Consider the following 22,865-nt stretch of genomic DNA (forward strand, 5'->3'; position numbering starts at 1 on the left):
TCACCCCTCAATGTATTTTGATCCTTAAAACACTTAGCTACTTGTAAATGATGTTTTAGTGAACTAAAATGCAATCACTGAAACAAGAGCTCTTCCATTTACATCTATTTAGCTAAGCTCGAAGGAAATCATCATTTAACTTTTAAAAATACCTATAAAAGCTATAGATTCCATATTTATGTTTAGCGCTCCCACTCAATCATACTACCATGTTCCCAAAATGTACGTATCACCCTGACAAGAAAGTAGGTTTAACTAACAAATCAAAGAACATGAATAGCACTCCTGAGATTGAACCTAAGCATATCAGGATTAAGATCCTTTGATCTAAGATCAACTAGTGATATTGACTTGGAAAGATACAATGGTAAGAATTATAATATCTTAACCAAGATCAATATCGGTCCAGTCCGATGTATACTCCATACATTCGAAGCTAGTATACTTTGCCAATGTTCTAGAAAGAACATAACACTTATGCAAAGTGTAAGTACACTTCATCGCTGATTATCACATCAGTGTAAATCCAATGCACTGATGAAACAGGGACTTTGTCTTTCGAATCATATAATCACAATCACATTCCCCTGTGTTGACATTACTGTAATTGTAAATGACTATATGTTCTGGACTTAATAGATTTTGTATATATATTAAACCACAAACATGAAAACAACATGAAAACATAAATGACTTCTAATCTTTTATTGATAACATCAGATTAGATTGTAATGAGTTTTATTTAGGGCATAAAGCCCCAACAGTGTACACGTGGCATTATTGACATTGAGTGATGGTGCTGAAGCCACTCTAAAAACTCTGGTATAGGCTTCTTCCAACCTAATATATCCTTGGGCCCTTGTCAAAAAATCTGATTGAGTATCAGACCTTTGTGTTTGCGATTCATTCCAGAATAAGGACCCTACTGCAACTCCAGATTGTAGGGCCACTAACTTCATATCGTCATTTACATTAGTTTTTGTTGTCACCTTCATCATTCGATGGGTGTAAGCCTTGAGGCTTTCTCTGGGTTGCTGTTTGATGTTGTTCAGCGAGCTATTCATATCGAAGTCCTTGGAATCCATAAATTGCTTTTGGAACATGGACTATAAGTACTTCCAACTTTAAATGGAGTTGGACGGTAATCCCTTCCACCAATCCTTGACAGATTTGGACAATGTCAAAGAAAAACACAAACACTTCGCATATTCGCTGACTTGAACTACTTGATCATCCTATTGTGCTTGGATAGGTGGGCCCTAGGGTCCTTTTTCCCTTGTACAATTCAATTTAAGGCATTCAAAAAAATTTCGGCAGTTGTGCATCGATGATTCTCTTCACGGATGGTTCTGGATCCTCATCTTTCGAGTCAGATACGGCTCCACTTTGTTTCCAAACCAAACGGTCTGTGAGCTTTGTTAATCCAGCTATCTGATCTTCTAGCCATCTTATATGATCATTTAGGAGCTCGCGTCCTCAGACTCTATCATTGATGTTATTTCTCAAATCGCCTCCATTAGGCCTTGCTTTCTCACCCTTCGCTTTTTTCTACTTCGCATTTAAGTGAGCCCCAAGGTCCGTCATTGACATGCTATCTTTTGGGTCTAGGTCCTCCACCTAAACGCTCTAGTTAATAGAATTATTGTGGCAGTTTTTCCATCCCCAAATGTTAGGACCGTGTACATAAGCACTGACCCATTGTACTGCATGAATCTACCCTGGGAATTGATTGGTTGGCTTGGCCCTGGCACTTTATTCTCCCTTTCTCTCAGTTGGGGTTGGTCAGCTACATTTCTGTTGTTTAGTGGATCATTATTTGTGGGTCTTCCCAGAGGGGTACCCATTATGCCCTTCCCTTTGTCATTCATTAGGGGAAGAGGGCCCAGTTCCAAGATGGTTACACTTTTTATTAGGAGGGTTTTTGCTGGGGAGGATATCTTGAGCTTGTAAGCATGCAAGAGCTTCTTGCATTTAACGTGGAAACTTCCTCTTACTTGCTAACATCCTTTGGGTGTTTGCAAGTTTTTACTGAAGCTGTATTACTTCGAGATCTTGCTCGTAATACTCTTCTTCATACACTTGGTTATAGTTTTTGTTGTGGTCATCCTTAGAGCCATCTACATGGCCATCCCGCTCATCTTCCTCAATAGGATCATTTACGAGTTGATTCTCGTGATGTTAGTCTTCTAGGTGTGAATGATTACCTGCCTCTATCGTTTCCCCTTCCCCCGTGGCACCCACCTGAGTGTTTGTTAGGGGGAGCTAGTTCTCATTGTCGTCGGCAACACCGTCCTTACCATCTTGAGCAAGAGGCTTGAACACTACTTTTCATGTTGCAACCATCGTTGTAGATGACAATTTTGGTAATTGTTTCCTCAACTCTCAATGGAAGTACCAAAATATTTACCAAGATTTTGAAAATAGATTATAAATAAATAAGATTAAGAAAGCAATAAATTAAAGAAGAAGAAAGAAGAATTTTTATGTGGTTCGACTGTTAATAAACTCTAGTCCACGAGTCAATATTATTGAGCTAGAAAATTTTCAACGTATTTCTTACAAGTATTTTTTCTCTAGAGGATGAACCCTAATTCTTAGGACTTGATCCCAGAAATTGCTTTTCTACTTTTGCTTGATTGGGTAATGTTCTATTTATAGGTGAGATCCGGGTATGGGAAAACCCATACCCATTAGGGTTTAAAGGTGTCAACTACGTCCACTATGAGGTAAAATACAATATATTGATTTTGGGTCAATTAAGTGAGGCCCAATCCATGAGGCACGATTTTTTGCACGAGAGAGGACCATTTGAGGTGTCATGCGTAGCCATGCCCATAATGAGAATATCAAATAATATATCTTGGAGAAAAAGGTGATCTCTTCTTTTAGTGGTGCGCACACTCCCCAGGTCAGACGTAGGGAAAAAAACTCTAACACTGTGGGGCCCTGTGTCTGTAGGGCTCCACGTAAGGTGATGTTCAAAAGCTTTTTGAGTGCTTCTTCGATTGCCCATCTCCGAATAGCCCCATGAGGGTATCGAGACTGGTCCTAATGGAGTCTTTGTCTTCTAGGTTGAACGACATCTCTTGGACCGAAGCGGTTCGACCTTGTTAGGTTGGTGCGACTTTGCTAGTGGGTTGAATTGCTATCCTGATTGGGCCCAGGTTTGGGTCTGCCTTGACGGATGTTCGACTTTTGAATTGTACACATCATCACTCCAAAAATACAGATAACACTAACAAAATTATATACCACTATTATACATTACAAAATAGCAAATAAAATATCATCTAAGAATAAAAATATATCTTAAATAATAAATCTATATTTTGCAACAAAATATATATAAGAAAAATCCATAAAAAATAAAAATAAAACGGTATAACTTTCAAATATTTTTATTTTAACAAAACTAATAAAGACATAACATGATATTTTAGGGATATATTTGTAAATCTTAAAAAAATATAGGAAATATGAAAATTTTATGTGGCAAAAAATAATTTAAACAATAAATAGTGTAAACAAATTATTTCTTTTTATTAATTTATAAATAAAGACATTTACTTACATAATGTTTTTAGGCCATTTACTAAGTCCATTTGGCATGCAAGATTGGATTAAATTATGCTCAATGTAATTTGTGTTTTAGAATGGAGTGAATTATTCTTTTAATAAACACAAATCTAATTTAAAATATATTTAATTTAATAGCTAATAATTATAACATAAATTTTAAAATTAAATAATAAAATTTGAATCATAAAGTTAAATAATAAGCTTTTGTAATAAATATTAATATAACATATATAAATAAATATATATGACAATTAAATTAAATAATGTATCATGCTTTAATATAATAAAAAAATACAAAAAGACATAATAATGTATTTCAATAATATTTTTTTCATAATATTTTAAACTAATTATTTAATTAATCTAATAAAACTATTACATTATTAGCATGAGAATTTTTAGTTATATACAAGTAAATTAATTATAAAACAAAAAAATGTAAAAAAAAATACAATTACATAATTTTATATAGTTTTGTAAATATTTACATGTAAATACTCATATTATATAATAAAAATAAATATAAATATTTACGATTTTAACATGTTGATTATTTTTACTTAATTTTTTTTTTATATAATAAAACACATAAAGCTAAATATAAAAAATCATAAGTCAATATTATATTTTAATATATTACTAAAATCATATGTTTATTAAAAATTTAATACAAAATTAAAAAAATATATACAAACATATTTACAAATTTTATTTATGTTTTATAAACAAGTATAAATGTTCATTAAATATTTAATTATTATTATTATTATTATTTATTATTAATCTAATATATTTATTATGAAATTTTTTTAGTAGAATCAATATAATTTATTTACTAAAAATTCATAAATAAATTTAAAAATTAAACATTTATGTTTATTTTTTGAAGAAACACTTATGTTTATAAGTTATCCAGAAATATGTTTAAAAAATGAAACTATAACTAAATGTAATATTATGTATAAACAATATGTTTATATTTATATTAATAATGTTTATAAATTATTAGTCTAATATATTTATTATGATAATGTTTGTGATAATATTGTTGATATAATGTATTTATTAAAATTTAATAATAGTTTTATAAATCAAATATGCATATTTATTTTTTATTTTTATAAGACTTAGGAAATATTTATTACCTTATATAGATTTTATAGAAAAATAAAATTATGTTTGGGTATCTAATATAGAATTTATAATTAAATATAAATAATATTTTTTTTTGTATTATATAGTGTAAAAAAGTGATATAATGTATGCAAAACTATACATTCCTGTTATTAAAATTTTAATATAAATATTTTTAATAATTCAAAGAGAATACACTATATAGTACTATATTGTTTGTATTAGAATAAAAATACATATTATTTAATTAATATTATTTTAAAATTTTGATAGCATATATGATAACTCAAAATTATATATTTTTACTAATTTTTATATATAAATTTTGAAAATAAATTTATAAATAAATTTTTCATTCTTTCACTAAATTATTTCTAAATCTAAAATATATTTACAAAATTTAAAATTAAAAAAGATGGATAAAAAGATAATCATGAATTATTTATCTTACATTATTGGATGAGATAAATAATGTCTCACAAATAAGATTAATTAGATTAGTGCATGACTTTAGTAATATTGTCTAGACTAGTCTAATTTTGGACAAATAATTTCATGCAAATGAGATTAATTAGATTAATTATGGAATTGGAGATTGGGTAGAGCCATAGAGGAGCTCTAGAGAAAAGAATATTGAAAGTGACTAAAAACTGAGACCAAAAAAAAATCTGTTGGCTTTATATTTATTAAAGCATTTAAGTGACCATGAAATCCCCCATAGATTATCCTAAACCATTATGTGGAGATCTTCCCAAAAATAGCCAATAGCCCAATTTGCCATGACAACTGCTCTTCAGTTCTCCATCAATTTTTCACCTTGCCAATTGCACACCTTGCATGGTGACACATACCGAAAGCCCATTACTTTCAGAGCCACAAAAGTTTGTACTTTACATCATAGCAAGTTTAAATTGAGAGTTTACAAGGAGAAATGGTCTTTCTTGGTAGAAGAAAGGTGGAAAGATGAGATTTTTCTGAGGAAAAACAGGAAGAGGAGGGGGGTTCTTGTGAGGTTTAATGAGGGTTTTGGTTTAAATGGTGGTGAGAATGGTGGAGGTGGAGGTGGCGGTGGGAAAGACGATGGTGCCACTGCTAGAATTCTGGGTAATCTAGCTTTGGCTATCGGGTTGACCTATCTTTCCATGACTGGACAACTTGGTTGGCTGTTTGATACCATTGTTTCCATTGGGGTACTCTTTCTTGCTCTTGCCTTTAAGCTGTTTGATTATTTGACTCTGAATATTTACTTAATATTCTTGTATTTCTTAATTTGAAAAATATTCACTGATTTATCCTTATTCATGCTCAGCTTCTTGCAGTTGTTGTACCCATAGTTGGTATTGGAGCTTTCCTCTGGTGGGCAGGACGGGATATAGTTCAGGACACTGTAAGACCCTTTCTATTTTCCTTTCTTTATCTTTTTCGTTGAACAAGTCTAAAAGAATTATGGTTGTGAAATGATGTTACTTGTGCATTCTTACTCTATATTTGCTTGCCTAATTGACTGGTAACTTTCCAGTGCCCAAACTGTGGAAATGAGTTTCAGATCTTCAAGTAAGACTTGTTTGTAGCCTCATATTCCTGTACATCACATCCACGAAATTTTTCTTGTATTGATTTATATTTTTTACTTTTTACAGGTCTACTATGCAAAGTGATTTGCAGTTTTGCCCTTTCTGCACCCAACCTTTCTCCAGTAAGAGTTTATTCTTGACCCTTTTGCCTCTTTGCATTCCAATTTTTTAGTTCATCACTCTTTCTACTATTAGACTATAGATGTCATTGGAAAGTTATTTTATTGCTAGCTAGTTAGTTAGCCATAATGTTCCCCTTGTGTCTCTAAGCTGTTTTTGCTTATGATCTCTGTTCCAGCCATATCTTAACTGGAGAGATTATCTAAACATTTATTCAAGTTTTCTCTTTTAGATTAAGCTAGAAATCTTCTTATCTATTGTCATTTCGTCTGTCAGTTGTGGATAATAAATTTGTTAGGGACTCTGTCAAATTCTCCAACCAGTCTACAACATTCGGAGAAGCCTTCAGTGATTTCACTCGTTCTAGAAAAGGTTATCCCACTGAACATCTTCTGTAGTTTTTTCTTTCACTTTATCTTATTGAGAACATCTTCCTCCATTGATATTCGCACACACGAAAATGAGCCCTTGGCTGAACAATTTTTACTTGTCTGAATTGCTTTTAATGAATCTCTACAATATTGCAGAGAAAAAGTATTCGTCCAAGGCAGTAGTTGATGTAGAAGCCGAAATTAAAGATGCAGATTGAGACTTTGTAGTGTAATCATGTGGTATGTTGTAAATTTCATCGAATAAAGTTTACATGCGTTATTCATAAACATGTTTTTAACATCCTATGATTGTAATTAGACCCAAAGACAGTATTTACTGAATAGAGAATACCAAAGACTGACAGTCTTTTACTTCACATGTTTCCCTAATTTACATTAAAACAGAGATTAGAATCTAATTTAGTACTAAAATAGAACAAAAGAAATTTCACCGTACAATGGGATGGGAGAAATACTTTTCTTTTTCTACCAAAATGATAAAACAAATACAAAAAAGTATTGGAATGAGTTAACAAAGAAATGATAAGATATGTAAACATAACTCGTCATGTGAAATAGTATTAAATAATAATTTTCCCATGAAGACAATTTTACAGGTAATGGTAATAAACTGATGCTCTAGTATAAAATTTTCATATATACGTGTATACATATTATATTGGTCGCATGGATTTGAGGGTGATTTTTTTTGCTTACCTTAAACTGCTTATGGATTCGTTTGATTTATGCAGTTCATCAAATTGCTTTGGAGATTTGTAAATACAATAAATGCCCATTTAACATTAACTGTAGCGATTAACCACTTTTTATTTTCCTTAGCCATTATAGAAGTTCATTGTGTACTAGTTCAAAATTTACTCTTCGATATTTTATGTCTAAGATGACGATTTTGTTGTACAGATATGTAAATTTGAAGTGGAGATACCCTTTGTGAACAAGCCCATTGAGCCAGACTTTAAGAATTAAAATGGTTTCAAAGTTGCAAGTGAGAAGCCAAGTTTGATAAGAAAGAAAATTCAACCTATATAACTTTTGTCGACCAAATGGCTACTTGCAGTCTTCCTTAATAATATTCTATTCTTTTGTATTTATAATTTTGATGCTCATGTAAGGAAAGATATGACATAAGTATAGTACATACATTGTTAAATGAGAATCTATTGGTTAGAAGACTAAGCTCATTGGCAATTGCCTATTAAAGCAACTATTAGATTATGGAAAGAAAAAAAATATGAGTTACTAATAAACTTATCATTATTAGAACAAAATTATGTATACAGGCAACTATAGGTATATATATTTTTATACAAGCCTAAGACGTTGATGAACATAGAAAATCCACTGTGTTACAACAGGAGTGTGCCAAGTACTGAATCAGCCTCAAAACTAGTGTGATGGTTCTCCAACTTTCTGCAAGAAAAAGTTATAAAAAAATATCATATTCTGAGAACTAGCTTAAAAATATGAAACAAAACATTTGTTTTTTCTGAATATCCAGTTCAGATTATAGAATATGATCAACAAGTACACTCTCAGGAAGAGAGCAACAGCTAATAATAATAATAACATGATAGATAGGCCATCCAGCCAGGCAGCCACACTCTACCATGCTTTGATTCACCATATAAGAACAAGACATAAAAGCTTGTCATAATTCTAAAAATTAAATTAAGTAAATCAATCAAACTATCACCATACCTTGTTATTCTTGTTCTTCTTGTCTCCCATGAAATACTTGTATCCTTCGTATGTTAGGATCCCGCATGCAGTTAATGTTATTATAACAAACTGCAAATGAAAAGCTTCAATTTTTATCATGACATATCCTATCTTTTAGACCATGTTTTTTTTCTATATAAATTCTGAAAAAGCTCTTGATCCAATTTTGCAAATTCAATCCTTTTTTTTTTCGTTTGATGTATAATCTTGACAAGTGTACATTTAACCAGTTTAAGAATATAATCTATTATTGGCATGAGGTAGATTGGGAATTGAAAATTGATAGTACAAGATTTTATGTGTGTGTAAAACATAAAAAAATAAAAAGAAAACCTATAATCACTGTATGATAAGTGTTTGGTCAGTGATAGAAGGGCTTTCTTATTATTAGTACAAAAAAAAAAAAAGAGCTTACAGGTTCTCTCTTCCATCTTGCTGGGTTCATTGGGTCTTCCCAAAAGTTCACCTTGGAAGTTCCGTGATGGTCTGTAACACATTCAATCATATCACACATGACTAAACTCGATCAGATTATGAAAAGCTTATACATATTAGATAATTAATTAGTAGTATTTACCAGCAGTACGACCGGCTAGGCCACGCCGATGGAGTAGAGTAGCTGCCTGACCCTGAAAGGTGGTTGAGGCCGCTGGTTTAGGAATCGAAAGCTGAATCATATTCGCCATTGACCGCACCGCCATTGTTCGATGATTAGAGTAAAACAGAGTGAGAGAGACAGAGATACGTGTTCACCCTTCAGAAATCAAATACTTGTAGCATCATCTAGACCAAAAACTACATTTTTTATTGTTTATCTTAGCATAGAAAAAACAATATAGTATAAATATATATTTTTGGTTAAATCTATATTACACCCAAAAATAATAATTATTTTGGTATATTTTTCACTTGTTTTACCATTAATTTTATAGTCTAATTTTTTTTTTTAATTATAGTTATTTAATTATTTTAAAAAAATTTCAAATAATTTATAATATTAAAAATAAAATTTAACATTACTTAAAACACTTATATGAGCTAAAATAGCTCAAAAGGTAAAATTATTAAGAAATATTGTTAAAATAAAAGGCTTCAAGGCTCAAAATTTTAAATTATCAATAGTGTAGAGAAGCACTATTATTTCTTCAAATATTATTTTAATAATTTTTTCTCTCCTTTAATTCTCTATCATTTATTTTTTGATTTTTTTTGGTTTATATAATAATATATAATAAAAAAAATATAATATTTAAATGGTGTAGAGAAAAAATAGAAAAATAGATGTATGATGTAATGTAAAAGTGTGAGGTAAAATAGAAAAAAAAAAAAAAAAGTAGTTTTGGTGAGGTATTTTGAAGAATTAGAGTAGAGAAGCTAATATGAGTGCTCTTACTAAGTGTAAAAGAAAAAACTGTCACAAATTATTTAAATTTTATTCCTAACATTATAAATTATTTAGAATTTTTTAAAAATTTACCAATAAATTTAAATAATTACAACAAATACAATTATATATATGATAGACTAAAAAAACTATCTTCAATGGCGAAACTAGGGCTATTCATATATTATACAATGGGAAATTTACAAAAATACTGGAATTTAGATTAATTTTTACAAAAATACTGTCACACAAATTTTTTTTCAAAAATACTGTGTTTTTATAAAACACCAATAAAACACAAAGCAGAACAACTCAAAACAACAGTAGAACACTAGTAAAACACCAGTAGAACACCAGTGAAAACTTAACACAGTATACTGCAGTATGAAACTTATAAAAAAATACAGTAAAAAAGTAAAAAATACTGCCTGACAGTATTTTTGTAAAAAAATAGTAAAAATTAGTATACCATGTAAATTTCCCTATACAATTCGTGATTCCAAACCCCAACTTATCCGCCACGTGACATTTCCAGCCTAAGACCGAGTGGTTAAAGCCCATATAAAAGTCATCCAAGGAGATGGGCCCAAATTGCATAGAGATATGGGACCTCAAGCCCATTCTGAGTACGCGAAGTTGTCGGGCTCAGAAAGCGAACCTCGTCCAGACGCTAAGAAGGAATTATTGCCTCCTAAAAGACTATAAAACAGAGTTCTTAAGCAAAAAACAAGAAAATGAGAACGAGAGAAAAGGGAGATGGAGGAAGTGTAGACTTGGTGAAATGATTGCCCAATCTCTGTAAAAGACAGAGACTAGAGCTTACATAGCAAATACATTGAACAAGATACAAAGCCAGCTCACACAAATTATGACTATTTATGTGATTAAATTTGAGCAATGTCTTTAGTTAACTGTAATGAGTCAATTGTGAGACTTTAAATTGATCTAAAAATAATGCTAGGAAGATGATAAATTCCTATGAATTGTGTGCTTAACTGTGGTTAATTCATTAAAAAAAAAAAAAAAACTGTGGTTAATGATTGCTCAAGATTAGTTTTTTTTTTTAAAAAAAAAAAAATCACGATAATTGAATTATCAAAATTTGCTAATATTTGAGAAGATAAGTGCATGGATAATTATTAATTTTTCATCTCAGCCACTCTAAAACTTGTTCGATAATCATTTGAGGTAAAATCGATTAATTACATATAATTTTGAGATATGATATAGACAATTTTTTTAGATCGATTGAACCTTTCAAGCCCACCCTATTTGTGAATTCCCTAGTTTTACCAAAGTTGAGCCTAAATGTTGAAACTTTGTTTTTTTCTTTTTGACCCTATACAATAACCTTTGAGCCTAAAAGTTTTCTTTTCCTTATTCATCCATTTTCACACCATAGTCTATGAATGATTTTTGGTATTGGTAACGGTGTGTGGATTTTGTGGAAAAATAGTATTTGGTTATGTATGAGTTAAGAAAAAAAATTGAAAAAATATTCCCTTAGAATGAATGTTTGTAAGTTGCCTAGATTAGTCTATCTCCATAAATTTTAAAGCTTTATCTAAGTTAAATAAATTGCATGTTTCATGGATTTACTGCTTAGGTAAAATAGTTAATTATTAAGCGCTTCGCTTTGATTACGTACAATAGGGAGATCAGGATAATTGACTACTTCAGCTTTATCTACAAGATTAATAGTTTGATTGGAAACTGAAATTACATTTATTAATAGGAATTAGGAATAATTGTTGACGGTGGCGAATAACCTTTAACTAGTTTCTCATATCATAGTCTCTCTTTAAACTTGTTTTCTTTTTATTTTTATCATTGCTATTTTATTCTAATCATCAAAATCCCTTCTCTAATTCTAGTTACTAATTTGTGAATAACTGAATAAACATAGTCCTCGTGGGATCGACCCTTACTTACAATTATACTAAAATAATTGGAGATATTAGAATTAAAAAAAATATATATATTAAATTTGATATGGCATACGACATGCATCAATTGCCTTAGTAGTTGCCATGTACTCAACTTCTGTTAAGAATAGAGCTATCGCCTTTTGTAGATTTACCTTCCAACTCACACATCTTCCTTGCATTGTGAACACATATCCTATGATAGATCTTCTTGTGCCTATGTAGCCTGCATAGTCTGAGTCTACATAATTTGAGACATTAACCCGTGTTTTGTAGCATTTGCTGTAGGTAAGACCTAGATCAAAAGTGCCTTTGATGTATCTCATAACCTACTTAAAAGCATCCCAGTGCTTCTCTCCAGGGTTTGCAATAAACCTGCTAATAATGCTCATTGCATATGCTATGTCTAACCTTGTACAGACCATAGCATACACCAAACTTCCAACCCCATTAGCATAGAGTACTGAGTTCATGACTTCTCTTTCTTGTTCTATCTTGGGAGCTTGGTCTTTGGACAGTTTGAAATGGGCATCTAAGGGAGTTGACACAGGTTTTGAGTTGTCCATTTTGAACTTCTGTAGTACCTTTCTAAGGTAGTTTCCTATTGTCAAAGTCAGAGATTCAGGTTTGTTTCTTCTAATTTCAATGCCTTGTAATTTCTTAGCTTCACCTAGGTCTTTCATCTTGAATTAAGACTTCAATAGTGACATCATTTCTCCAATCTCACTCTTACTTTTCCCTATCAACAATATGTCATCAACATAGAGAAGAAGAAAGAGTGTACCATTTAAGTATACACATGGTTATTGAAATCTTTCTTTTGTGATTTTCCTCTAACAAATAAGCTTTCTCCATTGTCACCTTGATTGTCCTCTGTTTTCTTCTTAATTTCCTTCAAATTTAGAGCTGTCTTGACTTCGAACATTGTAAGAGTTTCTTTGCCATAGAGCATTGCATAAGCAAAGTGCTCATAGGATTTTGGCAAAGAACTCAGCAGAATAATGGCTAGATCTTCTTCTTCTTCTTCTTCTAATTTCACTCCAATGTTGCTGAGATCAAGAGTGATTTTGTTGAATTCATCTAAGTGATTCCTCAAATTTTTCCCTTCATCCATTCTAAGAGTGTATATTCTCTTCTTCAAGTATAGCTTATTGGCCAGGGACTTCTTCATGTATATGGTACTGAGTTTGTTCCATAATCATAAAGCCTTGTCTTCACTAGACACCTCTCTTAGGACTTCATCACCTAAATTGAGAAAAATGGCACTATGTGCTTTAGTTTCGATCTCCTTCTTCTTGTTCTTCTCATTTTCAATCTCCTTAAGACTCTCTTCATCAATTGCTTCTGAAATTCCATTGTGGACAAGAAATGCCTTCATCTTGATCCTCCATAACCCAAGATCATTTGTTCCATTGAACTTGTCAATCTTAAATCTTGCAACATCCATCTTCTTGATGATTTTTGATGTCTTCATATCTGAATCTTGATTGAGCTAATCCCTTGCTCTGGTATCACTTGTTATGATTGATCATCACAATTGACAATCAAAATTGGATGGTCATTGACGAGCTATACACATGACCAACAACAACAAGAGATGTAGCAGAAAAAAAACAAGCAAGAACAAGAGATTGATAAATGTTGATTTAATTGATTTATGGAGATAATTACATTGAGAGAATGAGAGAAGTAAATCTATACAAGGCTATATTGAAATGAATTGAACTCTAAGTATTTATACCATTCAAACTCAAAACAGAAAAGTACAACTTGTAACTAACCAAAATACAGTTAACAAAAATAACTATCAACTAACTTGTATCTAGCTTTCTTTCAAAAAAAAAAAAAAAACTTGTATCTAGCTTTGACATGAGATGGATCACCGTACATAAAAAACTACAAAAATACTATAAAACCAATAATTCTATATATAGAATAGAAATGTATATTAATTTGATAAAACTGAGAAATAAAATTCATATTTTTAAGAGAAAAAAATAAATAAATATACTTTTTTTAATATTATATGGATTTTCCCCCACATCAAAATAAGCAAACTAAGATAAAGAACCAATAATTAGAAACATTATCATTACATATATTAAGTTTTTTTATCACGACTATAGGAAAGGACCATATTTATTTATACATAAATATTTGTAATAACTGTAGCAATAACTGTACCAAGCCTATAAAATATTCATATATTTCCTAACACTAGCTAGCATAACCTCACGTCTTTGTGGTTATGAAAGCAAAGTCTGCTTAATATACTTCCCATTTTATAACCTGGAACGAATAAAAACCATCTTCTTATTCTCTTGAAGATCATATGCTTTCATGTCTTCCTCTGGTTTTTTCTTGGAAGATTCTAATTCCTCAACGGGTTTTGTTGATACCTTGTCTTGTTGCTTTAAGTCGTTCACGCCTCCTTGAATCTTCTCCATCTTTGCTAGCATGTTTTCATAACTTGATTTCTTCAAAGCTTCTGATTCCCTCACATTGTTTGCAGCTGATATATTATGTTGTTTCTCTATATTGTTCATGTCATCTTGCCTTTTTTTCTCCATCATTAACTTGAAATCTCGTGCCTTGTTCTTTTCACTAAAAGGAAGCAACGGAAATGGATCTTCCTTTAACTCTTCTTGCTCAACCTTATTGATATGCTTTATACCTGCAACGATCATCAAATGGTGAGAAACTTAGTTAATTAGATGCGTTCTTATTCAGTATAGACATTTTCTTTACAATTGAAATCATTTCCAACAACAACAACCATTAAAATCTCAACGAGGTAAGTTTTTTATTGTTATGAGAGGTATTATCATTTACGCAAAGAGAACTTAGGAGTAGTGATACAAGCCACATATGCAGTCAATAAGATGGGCAGAGAGCCAAGAAAATCATTAGAATCATTGAAGAAACGGTTCCCAGTAATTTACAGATGCAAAATCCTAAAAACTCATTAATTGTAATAGAAACAAACAACTTTGGTTTAGGGCTAAAATTTGTGATTCAAAGAGATAAACCGTAGTAAATTAAATTAAGAGACAAAGTCAATCGGATTCCTAAGTAATCGAACACCAGGAAAATCTAATTGATATGAGTGATGTTTAGGATACACACTTTTGACACACATAAAATAAAATTATTATTAAGAACTCATTAAAAATCGCATGGTCTCATACTTGGCAGCAAATCTGTTTGTCTAAAATCACCCACATCTCATGGGAGGAAATCATTAGCCTAAACTACAACTCCAACTAACTCTATTTGGCGTCAAAGTAATAGAAAAACGATAAAATAACTTAATTTTTTGCGCAGCATGACATTTATGGCCGCTCAAACTATCAACAATTGTAACGCGTATATAAATTCAAAAAATTCTCAAGCTGCAATGTGAAAGTGGTTAAAATATTCAATCTAATCAAGCCCATCAATCCAAATTGGTTAAAACATAATTTGTTTTTGCATTATGAACAAGTGTTGAAGATTCCACAGCATGCCAACCACGAATATGAAATTAAATTTTTTGAAATATCGAAGTGTTGCTTTTTTAATTAAAGAAATCTACAGGTATTAGAGAAAGAGAGAACAAACCATTTGATAATTTGGGAAAAGAGTCGAAGGTGGAGTCGAACGCGAATTTGGCGACGAAATTCAGGATTTCACCGATTAGCCCTCGACGTTGGACCTTAGATATGGGTTTTTTCAAGCCCGTTTCGTTGGATCCCTGAATCCGAATTGCTTCCGCCATTTTCCGTTCCTTGCGTACACTAGTAATGAATGAAAGTATATTTACTCTTCTTTTGTGCTATATTTTCTGCCAAAGGTGAAATTTGCCGGACTTAAAATATTTACAAAATAGTCTCACTTAATTTATTATATGCAATGCAACCATAATATATTTTTTTTTATTGGGAAATAGGGTGTAAAAAGAACACCCAGCAAAAAATATATAAAATCAGCAAAACCACCAGTCACAGTACAGAACAAACAATAAAAGCCCAAGTGAAGAAAATTAATACAAGAAAACATCCACTAAGGGCTCGTTTGGTACGTCGTATTGTATTGTATTGTATTGTATTGGATTGTGTTCTATTGTACAATGTTTGATATTGACTTGTATTAATTAATTATGCAAAGTTATAATATATTTTCAGTACACTCTATCCCAACACCAACTACGGGTCTGGGTCCGGCTTCCGAGTCTGGGTCTGAGTCCCAGGTCTATGTCCGAGTCCCGGGTTCGGGTCCAGGTCTCGGTCTGGGTCCGGGTCGCGGGTCTCAGTTCGGGTCGAGTCCGAATCCGGGTTCAGGTCCCGGTCCTGGGTCCGGGTCCGGGTCCGAGTTTGGGTCCCGGTTTGGATCCGGGTCCCTGTCCGGGTCCGGTCAGGTCTGGGTCCGAGTCCGATCAGATCTGGGTTTGGGTCCGGGTCCGGTCCTCGGGTTTGGGTTCGGATCGGAGATTGGTGTTGACCCCAAATCCTTTGTAAATATTATAATACAAGTTAATACAGACCATTTATTATGTATTAAATAATACAACATACATTGTATTAAAAAATTTGGTCGTAATAATTAATAGAATACATTGCTTTATCCATAGTGTTATTTATTATTTAATACAATACGACCCTTATATGGCGTACCAAACGAGTCCTAACTAGCCAATATTAGGACACCACTCAACATAGTCGTCCAGCACGCTAGGGTCAGGCGCCACCTGTGAGACTAAGCCGAAAGTGTTGGTGCTGAATAGGGGTGTTCATCCAATCCAATCCGCACTATTTTGCTCATAGTGCATCCAATCTGCACTAAGTGCGGATTTTATTTTTTAGATTCAATCCAATCCGCTCAATAGCTCAAATTCAATCGAATCCAATCTGCAAACGTGCGCATTGGATCGATTATTTTAGATTGGTTACTCTTTAATATTAAATTATTAGATATTTATGAAAAAAATATTTTTTTTTTCATATAACTAGCAACAAAATAAAATAAATTATAATTATTTATGCTCCAACAATACATTAAAATAAATAAATATCATATTCAAAGGAAGAAAAAAAAATTGTATGTATAAAGAAATGTTTACTTTTATTTTAAATTGTATGTAGAAAAAATTTATATATAAGAATAAAATATACATTTGATTTATTAAGTTTTGAAATATAATTGTATTATATGTATTACACTTTTAAATTACTATTTTCTTTACATTAAAATATTATTTGTATGTATAATTTTTTTTTTTTTTTATAAAGATGTATAGATTGGAATGGATCGGTTACTTTTACATGTCAATCAATATCCAATCCGCACAAGTGCAGATTTTGAATTTTCCAATCCGCACAAGTGCGGATATTCGCACTTTATTGGATTGGATTGAATCAACTATTTTATGAACACCTCTAGTGTTGAATGCCCATTTGGCGATGTTATGCGCCATGTAATTGCAGCTTCTTGAGATGTGAATTACTTCCCACTCCCTGAACTGACTGTAGAAATTGAGAAAGCGTCCTCTAGTTGTGGAGAGAGTATGGTCCACATCAAGGTCGGTGTTGGTGTGGAAAGATTTTGTGACCACATCGTTATCACATTGGAAAATTACCAATTTATTATGACCAAGCTCCACTGTGAGTTCTGCTACCAGACAAATTACATGAGCTTCACAGAGTAAGGGTTCAGTAAAATGGCACCATGCTATTTTGATGGCCAAAATGTCTCCCCATTCATTCCTAATAACAACAACTACATAGAACCATCGACAATCACATTGACATCTGAGTTGCAAGACACCCAAGATGATGGAGGGGTCTCCAAGCTAAAATTAACTCTAATGAGTTAACAGCTAGGAGTGATCCTTTATGCTTTTTTTTTTTTTTTTTTTTTTTTTTTTATCGTGTTGATAAGTTGTGGTAGGGGATAAAACTCCTTTATGAATTTTCCCATTTCGCTCTCTCCAAACCGCATCCACAATGCAAAGGGTTGAAACCATGAATTCATCAAACGAGACATTCGAAGGTCGATTACGAGAAACTTGGAACCAATTAAGCCACTCTCTCCAGTTTCCCACCTTTAAATGATCCGTTATGATTCCCCAACTTGTACTAAATCAAATTACTTTTGCCAAACAACATTCCCAAGAGACATGGATTGTAGTTTTCAGAGCACTACCACACAATATACAAAGATTTGAATCTAGATTCATAAATGAAGACAATTTACCTTGTTGTGTTGTCTGTTTTAAATAAAATCCATTTCATTATAATCAGATTTACTAATTAATAAAAGATCATAAATCATTTTATGTTGCATGATTCACATGATTTATTTCATGATTATACTTAATGTATAAATTCCATTAAGTCCAAAACATATATATATATTTATTCATAATTATGGTGTCGTTAGCACAGTAGAATATAATCATGATTATATGTTCAAAAGTTTAAGTCTCATGATTTGTCAGTACACTGAATTTAGACTGATATGATAACTGGCGATAAGGTATACTTACACCTTGGATAAGTGTTATGTCCTTTCTAGGATATTGGCAAAGTTTACCAATATCGGATGTATGGAGTATATATTGGGTTGGGCCGATATTGATCTTGTATAAGATATCATAAACTTACCGTTATATCTTTCTAAGTCAATATCACTGGTTGATCTTAGGTCTATAGATCTTAATCCTGATATATGGTTAGGTTCAGCTTAATTATATTATTTATGTTCTTCAAGTTGTTCGTGAAAGCTAACCAATGGTTCTTGTTGATATTTACATCTATGGAACATGGTAGTTCAATTGAGTGGGAGCGCTAATCATAGATATGAAATCTATAGCTTCTATAAGTATATAGAAGTAAAACGATAATTTTCTTCGAGCTTGGCGGAATAGAGATAAATGATTGAGATCTCATTTCAGTAATTATATTAGTTTACTGAAATATCATTTATAGGTAGCTAAGTGTTTTAAGGATAAAATATATTGAAGGGCAGAACGGTAAATTTGTCCATATTCAGTGTAGATCATATATAGAGGATCTTTGACTATTAGAATTGTAACAATGAATAATCATAACGTATCTATATCTTGGTACATATAGAGCTATCTATATAATTGTGAGTGCAATTCCGAATCTATAGTGGTACAAGGAGGAATTAATAAGTTAGAGAATTTACTATGTAAATTCTAGTTCTACTTATTGGAAGCTCGGTTATATAGGCCTATGGTCCCCTCACTAGTTAAGATAATACTGGTTGCAAACTCAGTTGATTGGTTTTAATTAATCAATTATAATTCTAAAATAAGACTATATTTTATTTATAAATTTTCACTAAGTAAGGGCTTAATTGTGAAGAAAAGAAGTTTTGGGGTAATTTATTAATCAAGAGACTTTGTATGGTCTAATTAATAAATAATATAAATGTCAATTTTATTTGATAATTAATTATAATTATGAAATAAATAGTTTTGACATTTATAGGATTGAATTGGAAAATATGATATTATTGAAAGTAGAATAGCCAGTTGAAATAAGGTGGCAAAATTGTAACTAGAGATTGGTCCTTATGTGGCCGACCACTCTAGTTATTTTTGCCCAATATTTTGTTCTTTTTTAATCCATATAACTCAAACCTAAGCCCTAGTTGAAACACTATAAAAGGAACATAATGCTCTCATCTCATCCAACTATTCACTTCAACCAAATCAAATCTAGCTTTCATTCTCTTGCAACTAGAAGATGAGAGACACCTTATGAAGTGATTCAAACCCTCCTTCATTGTTCTTCAACCAACTCGCCCATAGTGATAGAGTTCCATGCCCACACATAGCAAGTCAAGTACTCAATTATAGTGAGGAAGACGGTGGTAACCAACCCGAAGGAGAGAAAGAGATCTAGGCTCAGATCATGATAATACTCAGCGACAGAAAGGAACAAGGGTTAGAAATCTGAGCGGAAGGAATCATATTATTCTGCTGCAATCAATGTAAGGTTTTCTAAACTCTTTGTGTTTAATTTCATTATTTTAGAGATATTTATATTTCGGATGTTAATTCAACATACTTGTTAGTAAATCTAGATCCTGGTAAAATATTCCTAACAACTGGTATTAGAGCCATGGTAATGATTTACTTTCATGAAATATGAATTTAAAACGATGAATACACTAATTGTGTTAATTTGGATGTATTCATGTTGGTTTATGTGTTGTTTGATGATTGAATGTGTATCATGAAATTTTTCCATGAAAATAATTTTATTTTCGTTTTGAAAATAATTTATTTGGATTCCTTGTGAAAAATTAAGAAATTTTTGTTTTAACGAAACTTAACTCCAATAAAAAACGAGAAATTTATGAAGGTTTGAAAAGTGGGTGCACATGGTGTCGAAGCTTGGTGCCCGCATGGACCAGAAGCTTTGGACAAGAAGCCCATACGCGCGCAAATGCTGGGATAAATTGTGTCTGAAGACATGGTATCACCCCATTCAGACACGCGTGATGCTGCATGCACGCCGAGGAGGACCTTGCAGCTGACTGAGAAACCTCGGTTAAGGAGGCTACAATACTCCTAGTTTGCGCGCACCCAAGGCTGTGTGTAGCCTATCTCGTGGGTAGCTTGCATGGTTGAATCCAAAATGCAATTTTTGTGGATTTTTTCTACAAATTTTGAATTTTTCCAATTTCAAACCCTAAAAATTAAAATAAAATATTAATTTTAATATTTAAACTTTAATATCAAAATTTATAAATTAATAATTTAATTTTAAATAGATAATTATTAATTTTAATATTTTGAGGTTTAAATTTAAAAATTTGATTATTTTTTTTTTAAAATTATGGTCAGATTTTAAAAATTTGATAATTTTTTAATTTTTTTTATATTATTTAATTATAAGGTTAGATATTTTAATCGTGGGTATATTTTAAATTAAAAGATAGTATTATTCTTTTAATTTGAAATATTATATTAAAATAATCTTATAGGATAAATTAAATAATTGTAAATTTAAAATTAAGCAACGTATTTTTGTAGACATTCTAACCATAATATTTTCAAATTCAAAAATAGATTATTTTGTGGAATATTTTATTTTTTATAAATTATATGTTAGAAAAATAAAATTTTATATCATTTTACTTATCAGACATTTATAAATAATATTTAAAATATTTAAATAACCTAGATATTTTGTAGAACTTTAAAAAATGCTCAATTTAAGATATTTTAACATATAATTTAGAAAATTGTCATTTAAAATAAAATAATAATTGACTAACCGTATGTATTTTAAAATTGGCTTATTTTACTATTTTAATTTTATTAAATTATAAAATTAGAAAATAATATTAAAAATATATATTTGGTTATTGTCAAATAATTTATCTTATTAGATATTTAATTTAATTTGATAAAAATAATTCAAATGAACCTACATATTTTAAAATTAGTTTAAACTTAAAATTTTGAAAAGATATTTAAGGTTGTTTGAACAACCCTAAATTTTTAAAATGTAGTTGGTTAGTTAAATGATAATTTAATTATATATGTAATAAATATCTTATTTCACATTTGTTACATGGTATTGTTTGTTTTATTTAAATTGTTTATTCAATTTTTCTACAAACCTATTATTTATTTGATCTAAATTGCTATGTGGTATACCTAAAATTCGGCTGGTACTTCAGAGGAGGACACTTGTCAACCTCGAAGAATACGAATCAACAAATATAATGATAATTATATTAGAAGATATTCAAATGGAATAACTCATTAAATGCGGGGCTGATAGAGTATATATATAACTCGTTGACTGTAAAGTCTTAAGCGAGACACGAATGTACAAACTATTAATTCACATATTGATGAGAAACTATTTCGTATATGAAGACACAATCATAAGGACGACATCAGTAATACAAAGCGAGGCACCAACCTCGCTACGTAGGAAGAGATTGTTGGAAATTATTTTACCAGGATCTTAGATCTACTCACAAGTATGTTTATTAACATCCTAAATATGAACTTTCTAAAACGATAAATTAAACACATATAAAGTTTAAGAAACCTTACATTGGGTGCAGCGGAATAATATGACTCCTTCCGTTCAGATATCTAGCCCTTGATTCCTTTCTGTAGCAGAGCATTATCAATATCTGAACCTGGATCTCTTTCTCTGAATCTTTGATGCTGAAACTCCTTTGCTGATGATCTTTCTTCACGATCTTCCTCACTATGATTGAGGTATCACTTGATGTGTGTGGGCACTACTCTAATCACTAAGGATTTCGAAATATTGAAGAAGAAGAGAGAGAGTGGTCAGCTAAAGATAGGGAGAGAGAGAGGCTCAGATTTTCTGAATCAGAAGAAGTGTTTTTCCTGAAGCCTTCACTATCTATTTATAGCATTCCACTAGGGTTAGATTTGAATTATATGGCATTAAAATAATGAAAAAATCAATTTAAAATATACATATAGGTGGCCGGCCATACATAAGTGGATTGGGCCTTGGGCTTTGCAATTTTGCAATTTTAACACCTTTTGTATCTGATTTTCTCAAAAATGCTAATTTCCTAATTCAAACATTTAAATGCCAATTCTAACTATTTAATAACTATAAATAATTATTAAATAATATTGTCATTTATCATATTTATTAATTGAACCATACAAAGTATCATAATTAACAAATATGCCCCTATAAACTCTTTCTTTACAATTTCGCCCTTACTTAGTGAAAATTTCACAAATAGACATAGTCTAATTCGTGAATTATAATTGATCAATCAAAACCAATTACATGAGTCTTACAAGCAATATTATCTCAACTAGTGGGGGGACCATGGGTCTATATAACCGAGCTTCCAATAAGTAGATCAAGAATTTAGCACTAAAATTCACTAACTTATTAATTCTTCGTTGAATCCACGCATAGAACTTAGAATTGCACTCTCAGTATATAGAATGCTCTATATGTTCCACCATATAGACACATCATTAGTTATCCATTGTTATAATCCTAATGTG

General features: G+C 31.1%; 3 protein-coding genes across 3 annotated transcripts; 1 reads left to right on the top strand and 2 right to left on the bottom strand.

The window, feature by feature from the left end:
* Nucleotides 1-5,213: 5,213 nt before the first annotated feature.
* Nucleotides 5,214-8,029, top strand: LOC115695848 (uncharacterized). Its single transcript, XM_030622937.2, has 7 exons — nt 5,214-5,903; nt 6,023-6,100; nt 6,233-6,267; nt 6,354-6,409; nt 6,684-6,779; nt 6,935-7,018; nt 7,700-8,029. The coding sequence occupies exons 1-6, from the start codon at nt 5,493-5,495 to the stop codon at nt 6,994-6,996; spliced, it is 738 nt and encodes a 245-aa protein (XP_030478797.1). The 5' UTR covers nt 5,214-5,492; the 3' UTR covers nt 6,997-7,018; nt 7,700-8,029.
* On the bottom strand, nt 7,981-9,322 carry LOC115695849 (uncharacterized). The gene is made up of 4 exons (XM_030622938.2): nt 9,096-9,322; nt 8,934-9,004; nt 8,498-8,587; nt 7,981-8,209 (listed from the first exon to the last, which is right to left on the bottom strand). The coding sequence occupies exons 1-4, from the start codon at nt 9,217-9,219 to the stop codon at nt 8,186-8,188; spliced, it is 309 nt and encodes a 102-aa protein (XP_030478798.1). The 5' UTR covers nt 9,220-9,322; the 3' UTR covers nt 7,981-8,185.
* A 4,563-nt stretch (nt 9,323-13,885) lies between these two features.
* Nucleotides 13,886-15,693, bottom strand: LOC115695717 (uncharacterized). Its single transcript, XM_030622786.2, has 2 exons — nt 15,428-15,693; nt 13,886-14,501 (listed from the first exon to the last, which is right to left on the bottom strand). The coding sequence occupies exons 1-2, from the start codon at nt 15,582-15,584 to the stop codon at nt 14,110-14,112; spliced, it is 549 nt and encodes a 182-aa protein (XP_030478646.1). The 5' UTR covers nt 15,585-15,693; the 3' UTR covers nt 13,886-14,109.
* Nucleotides 15,694-22,865: the final 7,172 nt, after the last annotated feature.

This window comes from Cannabis sativa, chromosome 6 (genome assembly GCF_029168945.1).
Source record: "Cannabis sativa cultivar Pink pepper isolate KNU-18-1 chromosome 6, ASM2916894v1, whole genome shotgun sequence".
Taxonomy (NCBI): domain Eukaryota; kingdom Viridiplantae; phylum Streptophyta; class Magnoliopsida; order Rosales; family Cannabaceae; genus Cannabis; species Cannabis sativa.